This window comes from Poecilia reticulata, unplaced genomic scaffold, assembly GCF_000633615.1.
Source record: "Poecilia reticulata strain Guanapo unplaced genomic scaffold, Guppy_female_1.0+MT scaffold_241, whole genome shotgun sequence".
Lineage (NCBI taxonomy): Eukaryota > Metazoa > Chordata > Actinopteri > Cyprinodontiformes > Poeciliidae > Poecilia > Poecilia reticulata.
The window spans coordinates 163549-172536 of record NW_007615031.1 but is presented as its reverse complement, the minus strand read 5'-3'; the positions used below and the strand labels follow the sequence as shown (position 1 = coordinate 172536).

The following is an 8988-nucleotide window of genomic DNA, read 5'->3' as shown; positions in this document are numbered from 1 at the left end:
CCCAGCCAATCAGAGCCCTCCTCCAGTAACCGCCCAGCCAATCAGAGCCCTCCTCCGCTTCCTGCTGGTTCTGACCCGCCTCTGGTTCTGGTGATGTCTCCCTGCAGGTCTGGACTTTGACTGGGCCATGCCTGAATACACCTGGGTGCGAATAGTCAGGAGGCGTTTCCTCAATCTGGGGTGACATCACTTCCTGTCCATGTGACCAATGAGAATGCGTCTCTTTCTGATACTGGCAGGAAGTGACCACATCACAATAAAAGCCTCTTTCAGGTCAGAATGACTAAACCAATGAAACCATCAGAGCAACTTCATCATGTTTCATGCTTTTAATGTGAAAGGTCAGCCTGTTGATCTGCTCATCTTCCTGAGTACTTCACAATAAAAGTCTGAGCAAATCCATAAAATCTGCATAGATTAGAATTTCATCTACAAGAAGCTTCTAGAAATATTTTCTATAATTCATATAAAATCAATAAATATCTAATCAGAGAGATTGATCCGCCGCTGCGTTGTGATTGGATGACACAAAGTTTCCCATGAAGCTCGGCACCTGCAGGCCCGTTGCCACGGAGATTCCCCCGCACCACACCTGGAACACACATTACTACAGTCAGTACTACTCAGTACTACTTAGTACTACAGTCAGTACCACAGTGTGGTACCTGTCGTACCTGGTGGGTGAATAGCACTAAAGCTGCAGTACTAGTATAGTAGTACTGTAGTAGTACTGTAGTAGTACTATAGTAGTACTATAGTAGTACTGCTGTAGTACTGTAGTAGTATTGTAGTAGTACTATAGTACTCACGGTGAAGGCGGGGACGAGCGGCTGCAGGAAGCGGCTCCTGAAGACGTGCAGCAGGCGAAGCCGATCGACGTCGATGAACATCAGCTCTCCTGAGGAAGAGGAGGAGGAAGAGCGATGACATCATCAGCTGTAAAACTGGATTTTATTCTGGAGGTCATGTGATCTGTTGTCATGGAAACCCAGCAGACCATTGTCATGGTCGCAGTAAACGCCGACTCGCTGCGGCGGCGGCCAATCCAAAGCCTTCGCCCGGTTGCCATGTTTGGCCGCCAGCGCGCTCTGCAGCCATTGGCTGGCGTAGAGGCACCAGGAGGTGGAGCTCTTCCCTAATTGGTCGAAGCGTCCTAAGCTGCCCCGGTAGGCCACGCCCACACTGAGAGACTTCCAGTCAGCGAGGGGGCGGAGCTCCCAGTAATGACAGCCTCCATTGATCTCCTGGTCGCCTAGGAAACAGAAACACAAAACTTGACCTAAAATTACCAAAATAAAAGCCTCAAGTCCAACCAAGCACCCTCTGGGCGGCCTAGTCAAACTAAAAGGAGCAGATGCAGTACCCAGCACGGTGTAGGACTCCCCGGCGAATCGCTCGCGTCCGCCTCGACTTCCTGCCGTCTTATTGGGCGACGGAGTGGCGCTCCGGCTGCTGACCAATCAGAAGGAAGCAGATGTTAGCAGAGAGGAAACGCCGCGGCAAAACAGCCAATGAGGTCGACCCAAAGCGATGATGCGGCAGGAAGATGAAAACCGACCACAGCTGGGGTCATGACCTTTAACCTTTAACCTCACACAACCATTACAGCAACAAATCTATCACAGCGGTGATGTCAGCGGTGATGTCAGCGGTGATGTCAGCGGTGATGTGATTGGCTGCATGAAGGACATGGTGGATGGGAGTGTGACTGGCGGTTGCTAGGCAACAAGTGGGTGATAACAGTGTCTACCTGGAATGCAGAGAAGGCGGGACGGAGACTGAAGAGGGACAGAAAGGTCAGAGGTCACAGAGCAGCAGAGGAACAACTCAACACCTGAACAGGTGCAGCGAACCTGTAAACTGTAAACCACAGAACCGAATCCGACCCCTGAACCACTGTTACCCTGGCAACAGGTGTGGGCGGGTCCAGTTTCTCTTCCTCACCTGTTTTTATTCTCTTTGCCCCTGAGCCGTGCGTCGTGACCTTTGACCCCCTGGGGCTCCCATGTGACCGTGTCGCCCTGGATCTTGAGCTCAGCGTGAGCCGTCGCCGTGTCGAAGCCGAAGGTGAACGCTGCCAAAACCACAGAAGAAGAAGGTTTCAGAGCGAGCGCTGCCGTCGTGTCTGCTATATTTACCTTTGGTTTCCATGGAAACGGGCTCAGAGAAGTCCCCGGCGGCAGCCTTGTTTCGCGCCCGGACTCGGACGACGACGAACGGCGAATCAAACTTCAGACCTGGAAACGGAGGCGTCATTGCTAGGCAACAAGGCTGAGTGACATCACACCCGGAGGAGCTTTCTGCAGCGTCTCACCTGAGAGCATCACCTGGGTGTCTGTGATGTCACTGATCTTCTCCCAGTCGGCCTCTCCTGCGGCTCTCAGGGCGCCGCCGGCGTTCGCCTTACGATGCTCAACATCGTAACGCTCGATTGGCCCGTCACCGTCGCTCGGTCGCCAGGCGACGGTGATGCTGTTGTCACGGACGACGCAGCTGGAGACGTCGATCTCTGGAGCTCTGGGAACTGAAAACAAACGTCCTGTAAGGAGACGATCGTAGCTGTTTCCATGGCGACCTGAGGGGCGTGGCTTCTGACCTGGCAGGAAGTTAAGGCGCAGAAGCCCCGCCTTCTCGCCACTGAAGTCGACAGTAAACTGCGACATGTTTTCTGACACCGCGGGCCGAGTGGCCATCCGGAACGCCGGGGCCATTGTTACCCTGGCAACGGCAGGGGGCGGAGCCGACAGAAGAGGGGGTGGCTAAGTGTTAGTAGGGGGCGGGGTTAGCATGTTAGCATGTTAGCATGCAGATCAGAGCTTTAATCTCTGTTAGTTTCAAAAGAAGGAAGTGAAAACAACAGAAACAAAGAAACGACTGAGCAGCTGAACCAAACATGGCAACCAAACAGGCAGCTGAACCAAACATGGCAACCAAACATGGCAACCAAACATGGCAACCAAACATGGCAACCAAACAGGAAGTGTGATGATGTGTAACCTACCGCTCTTTGATCTGCTTGGCTGCCTGAGGACGAAACAAAAACAGAAACATTACAACAGTAACCGTGGTTAGTGGGAAGTTTTCATGTTCTTCTGCGGCGCCGACCCGACCCGACCCGACCCGACCGGCTGCGGTTCTGTCAGAGGCCACTGTCCCCCCTCCTCTGCCTGTTTCTGGTTGTGTGGTTGCGTAGTGCAGATGCTGTTAGGTTTTATTGATATAAAATACAAATGTTATTTTATAAACTTGATGATGATGATGATGGGAACCTTCATCATCAGGTAGCCCCGCCCACTCTGCTTCCTCCTGATGTGTGATTGGGTGAGTGTGCTCCAGTGTAGGTGGCCCAACATACGGTGTGTCATCAATGACCCGCCCTCCCTAAACCGTCCACTGGGGGAGCAGCTGAGTCCAGCTTCCAGTTTGCTAACAGGAAGTGAAAATGTTGCTTACTGTCAGAAACTCTTCTTCGTTGGTAATGGTCATCGACTGGTTGGCGAACTCCAGCAGCTCCCGGCAGGACAGCAGGGCGGCCTTCCCCTCGGAGAGCTGCCGCTGGAAACCATGGCAACCAGACGGTTTGATTTCATCAACAGCAGCAAACAACCACAACGATGACATCATACCTGAAGCTCCGCCTCCTTCCTTCGCTTCTCCTCTTTGATGACGTCACGGAGCTGAGCTCCTCTTTCCTCCAAGGCGGAGCTTAGCTTCTCTAGCTCCGCCTCCAGCTCTGACATCACCTTGCAGGACTCCTCCTGATTGGACAGTTCATTCACAGCATGTGTTAGTCCATTTAAGCCCCTCCCCCTGCTCCCGCTCAGCCAATGAGCTGCTGACCTGCAGGCCAGTCCGAGTGCCGTCAACCGAGTCCAGGAAGTACTGGAGCTCTTCATTCTTATTGGCCAACGTGTTGATGATGCGGCGCAGAGCTTCCTGTTGGAACAAACAGGTTCAGGTCACCGCAGCTCACCTGGCCTCCAGGTGGTCGTCATGGCGACCGGCGCTCCAGGTGTCTGTGACACTCGGCCAGTTCAGATTCATAAATACTTTATCGATCCAAAGAGAAATTAAATGATATTTCCTTTCATCTCTTTATGTACAGCAGCAGATCGACGATCCAGGTTCTACAACGGCCTAGTTAAAGCTCAGACCCAATCTGACTGGATCTTCTGAACGGTTTGTGAACCACGACGTCATGGTCCTCTCACTGATCCTCTCCGATCAGGTTGCCATGGCTACCAGATCAGCTGATCGGAGCGGATTGATCGGGGAGGAAACAGCTGATCCGTTTCCGGTCAGTCTAGAACTGCCAAAGCTAACGGCTAGCAGCTAACAGCTAACGGTTAGTTCCACAGTCTCTTTCGGAACCGCTGGTCCATTTGGGTCTCAGCCGTCCGAGTCTTACCTTCTGAGTGTCCATCACGGTAGGACAAGCGGAAATGACGTCTGCCTGGAGCGCGACGCCACTTCGCTACGGGCTTTCAGATTAAAAGACCTTCACCGCTCGTGACTCCCAGAAGCCGGAAGAAGCTGGCGCCCCCTGCAGGTCCGACCGGGTCTGGGTTTGGATCGGACTCGACCACCTTCAGAACTTTGTCCTGGTTCCTGGTTTCCTGTGTTTCTCTCGCTCAGTCAGCCTGGCTGTGGTTATCCGGAGCTGTTCCTGTAGTCATGATGCTATTGGACAAACTGACACTTCAACTGTTTTTCTCTCCACCTGGTCTGTCGTTCTGATTGGCTGACTCCTTCCTGGAGGCGGGGCATATTGGCTGACATGACGCTGCCATCCCGCAGGTGTCCTCTACAGTGACTCTAGAATACATACCGGTACTCCACTTTGTTTATTTAAATGTTTCTTTGAATGAAATTACTTTATGAAAACGATTAAAGGGTCATTTAATGGACTAATTGGGGCCATAAAGTTTGTTTTTGAAACTGAAGAAAACTCAAAAATAACCTTTTAATTCCAAAGGTAGTTCTTTTCCTTTCGGAGCAGCGGGTGTTCCCCGGCGGCGCCGCTGCGGCCCAGCCTCACCTGGGCGGCGCCGGCCGGGTCACCAGGTGAGAAAAGAGACGCAGGAAGCAGCTTGTGTTGAACTTTATTGATCATCTGCAGTGAGTCTCTGCTGCAGCTCAATCGGTTAAATTAGCTGCAGTTTACAGCAATAACTTACGCTTTACAGTGTTACTCGTTTCCATGGCGACAGGACAGGAAGCATCAGGTTCTGAACAAAGCCGGGCACGCTGCCGGTTCTGTTGGGTACCGGTCCGAAAGGTCAGGTTCCGATCAGAAGTTTAACTGGACCTGATCGGATCGAAGGTTAGTGGGTTAATCGGACCCGGCACCAAGGTTCTGGTTCTGGTACCGGACCACAGACCGGGCTGTGTTCAGAACCAAACCTTCCAGACGCTACAGCTACCAGAAACAACATCATCACCTTCAGGTTGCCATGGGAACGCTGTTCTGAAGGGGCGGGGCCATGCAGGGCAGGGGGCGGAGCTAAGCGCTACAGATCAGTGGTATAAAAACATAGAAAGGTTCCTCTCAGGCAGGTGGGAGGAGCTAATCAAGCAGCAGCGGGATGGGGGCGGAGCCAAAACATTAAATCACTTCCTGTACAGTTCCGTTCCCAGACATCACTTCCTGTTCCGGACTCACACAGACGTGACGATGTAGGAGCCGCGTTCGCCGCCGCCGCCGTCTCCGCCCTTCGGCTCTCGCTTCTTGGATACAGGGGTGGGGATGAGCGAGGGCCGCGCCGGCGTGGCCGACGTGCCGCCGGCAGGCTGCGAGGGGGCGGAGCTCAGCTCGGCGCCGTTCTTCCTGGGGCTGGGCGTGTAGTTGAAGGGACTGACGCGCGCCGCCACGGCACCACTGCGCGGTTGGCTGCGTTGCTGCTGGCGGTCAGGAGGGGGCGGAGCCTGCTCTTCCAGGCTCTCACAGCTCCGGCGAAGGTTGAGGTTGGAAGAGGACGAAGAGGAAGAAGAGGGGATCTTGGAGGGGGCGGGGCTATCGATGACGGGCGGGGAGTTGGCGGAGGTAGGCGAGCGCGCTGAGCAGGCGGACGGCGAGCGCGGGTTGTTAACGGGACAGTCCTCCAGGCGGACCCAGACGTCCTCCGACTTGGCAGCCATCGACTCGCCGCCGCTCTTCGCCTTCCGCCACGTCCCCTTGGCGTCACCGCGGCCGCCGTCCTCACCCCGCCCCTTCTCGCTGGACTCGGAGGACGCCGACAGCACAGAGGAGGAGCTTCCCGTCCGCTTCCAGGTGCCGACGCGCGGCAGCGAGGTCGAGTGTTTCCCACCGCTCCCTCCGGAGCCGCCGCCGCTGCTGGCCTCACGCTTCCAGGTGCCGGTGCGGCTTATACGTGATGAGGTCACTTCCTGCGAGCGTGACGGGCTCTCTGAGTGCGAACGATGGGCGGCGGGGGGAAGCGGCGTCTCGGGGCTGGACTGCAGCTCCACGGCAGCGGAGGAGGAAGACTCCTCCAACTTCCTCTTCAGCGTGGGGCTCGGAGTTTCCTTGATGAAGGTCGATTGGCGGACCAGCGCCGGCTTCTCTGGCTCCGCCTTCTGCTTCCTGGAAGGGGCGGAGCCAGCGATCCGGGAGGCCGATTCGCTCCTGGGGAGGCCTCCACCTTTCTGCGCACCCTTGGCAGCTCTGGAGGAAGATGATGACGAGGCACTTCCTGGAGAGGCGGTACGTGGCAGCTGGGACAGCTTTCCCACCTTCTGATTGGCCGGCGCAGAAGGCCGGGAAGGGGTGGAGTCTCGAGAGGACCCGCCCCCTCTGTCGGCAGAGTCGGTGCCTCCTGGAGCCTTGGCGGAGGCGGCAGCTCGGGGCTTGCTCCGCCCCCTGGCAGCCGGCTCCGCCCGCGGTTTTCCTGTGATCAGACTGCGGTAGACCTTCTTCCCTCCACGCAGGGCCTTCGCCTCCTCCTCTTCCTCCTCCCTCTTGGCCTCTAGGCTGCTGCGCTCACCAGGCTTCAGGATGCGAGCGCAGCGCTTGACCTGCAACGCCGCCTCGTCGTCCTCGGTGGTCCGGCCGGCCGCCGGCAGGTGGAACGGCGAGCCGACAGACTTCAGGGACAGGACGGAGTCGGAGTCTGAGGACGGCTGGCGGGACAGGGCCGAGGCGGCGGCGTTCAGGCTGCTAACGATGGAGTTGGCTCCTTCCTGGATGGCCTTCCAGTCGAAGGACTCGGAGTCTGGAGAGGGCGGACTGCGGGGCGCCTCCGAGGGCTCCTCCTCCGCCAGGATGTCCTCATCTGCCTTGGCGAGGGGATCAGGGGCGGCGGGCAGCGCGGTGGCGGGCGGCGTGGCGGTGGGAGATGCGGCAGTGGGTGGTGCGGTGGACTTCTTCTTCTTCTTGGGCATGGCGGAGCTGATGCACTCCTGCAGCAGGTCGTCCTCCGAGTCGATGCTGAGGGAGCTGAGGGACGAGTTCCTGGAGAAACAGACGGGCGTGTCCTCCACGTGAAACGCCTTGGGGGCGTAGCCGCTGGCCGCAGGGGGGCGGGGCTTCGACTCCACCTGCGGAGCACAGAGGGAAGCATCAGACATCCTTCAGACTAACTGAACCTTCCTGTGAGGCTCTCTGATCACTCAGTGCCCGTCTGATTAGTACAGAAGCTAAAGTCTATGTCGTACAGGCAGGCTTAGTGCTAGCCGTACATAGCTAACAGAAAGTAGGTAAAGTTCGTGTTAAAACACGCTGTCGGCATGGTGACGGCTCCTGTTCAGGGTTGCAACCGGAGATTCAAGAGGCCCAGCGTCACGCGGGCGTCTACCTCCTGTAGGGACCCAGGTCCACCGGCGCCAACCCCGCTCAGGCGTCACTGGTTCACCGCCACCATGCGATGGCGATGCAGGGACGGCTGTCCCAGCTGCCCAGGACTGAAGCTGGTGCATGGAGGCCCCAGTCCTCTGGCCCGCTGTGCTTCCCCCTATCCTGTCAGATCACACTCAGATGGAGGCCGCTAGGGCAGAACCCACAGTGGCTGTAGCTGGCTGCCAGGACCAGGCCTCTCAGTGCCTCTAGGAGCTGGGCCGACATGATGGAGGAAGAGTCCATGCCTCTGCTAGTTGAGGCTCTTATGGAGACAAAGGAACTCCAAATGGAGGCAGATGCTACCTCCGACCTCCTCACACTGACGATGAGGAAGACTCCGTGTTTCAGTCCTCCTCTCTGCCTTAAAGCTGAACCAGCACTCTGCCGACCTCACCAGCTGCTGGACAGCCTTTGGTCTGAAGCTCAGGTTGGTCAGCCGGATCACTGGATCACTGGGATCCGCCTGACCAACCGGATCCCAGCCGGCCTCCCCGCTCGCTGTACGGGATCAATGGAGGCTTTGGAGGACCGATGTGAGGAAACACGGCCGTTCCTTCTCGGTGTTCAAAGGCCTTTTCAACTACCAATGTAGCGTTTCTCCAGGGGGCGACACTGCCCCCTGGAGGCCGTTTACAGGATGACAGGGGCAGCAATATTTACAAAGGGGGCGCTGCAATCCCTTTGGGGCATTAAAATGTGGCCCCTGTAAGATCTACTTACTTTAAGTTGAATGTCCATTCTGTTTTCCTTAAACATGTAAAAATCATTTATTTTCACAGGGCATTTTTGTTCCCTGTTTTATGATGATAGATACAAAGAACAATAATCATTGGCAACAAAAAGGACAGTAATATTTATAATAAAATAATATTCAGGGCCGCTAGGCTACATCTATTGGATGGAGGCTGTAAGGGACCTGGGCAGCAGACAGGTGGCGCTGGCCCACCTCTCTAGCCTGTGTGGCAGCAACACTGATGCCGTTAGATTCACGTTCCTGTCACTGAAAACTAGAAGCAGCCCGATCATCACTGACACGTCAAGCTAGGAGTTGGCACGTCTGATGCCTGTAGGAGTTAACCAATCAGGTCCACCGATGCCTGTAGGAGTTAACCAATCAGGTCCACCGATGCCTGTAGGAGTTAACCAATCAGGTC

General features: G+C 56.0%; 2 protein-coding genes across 3 annotated transcripts in view; both read right to left on the bottom strand.

Moving 5' to 3' along the window:
• Nucleotides 1–314: 314 nt before the first annotated feature.
• On the bottom strand, nt 315–4697 carry fsd1l (fibronectin type III and SPRY domain containing 1-like). Of its 2 annotated transcripts, none has more exons than XM_008402601.2 (13): nt 4409–4697; nt 3841–3936; nt 3627–3758; nt 3454–3555; nt 3002–3024; nt 2597–2718; nt 2315–2524; nt 2139–2237; nt 1945–2074; nt 1364–1452; nt 998–1252; nt 810–898; nt 315–592 (listed from the first exon to the last, which is right to left on the bottom strand). In XM_008402601.2, exons 1-13 carry the CDS (start codon nt 4421–4423, stop codon nt 488–490), a joined length of 1467 nt encoding a protein of 488 aa, XP_008400823.1. In that variant the 5' UTR covers nt 4424–4697; the 3' UTR covers nt 315–487. The 2 variants fall into 2 exon arrangements, with proteins under 2 accessions (XP_008400823.1, XP_008400825.1); XM_008402603.2 differs by having other exon boundaries at nt 1364–1449.
• A 389-nt stretch (nt 4698–5086) lies between these two features.
• Nucleotides 5087–8988, bottom strand: part of apc (APC regulator of WNT signaling pathway) — a 15504-nt gene continuing 11602 nt past the window's right edge. Inside the window, exon 15 of the mRNA XM_008402627.1 lies at nt 5087–7536. Within this exon, the coding sequence (XP_008400849.1) occupies nt 5659–7536 (1878 nt within the window). The 3' untranslated portion in view covers nt 5087–5658. The remainder of the gene's footprint in view (nt 7537–8988) is intronic.

Bases quoted from the DNA above. Each gene is read 5' to 3' on its own strand.
- fsd1l (XM_008402601.2), bottom strand. The intron at 2,525-2,596 runs GTCAGAAGCCAC...GTTTGTTTTCAG, and splicing joins GCGCCTTAACTTCCTGCCAG to TTCCCAGAGCTCCAGAGATC. The intron at 2,075-2,138 runs GTAAATATAGCA...TGGTTTTGGCAG, and splicing joins CGTTTCCATGGAAACCAAAG to CGTTCACCTTCGGCTTCGAC.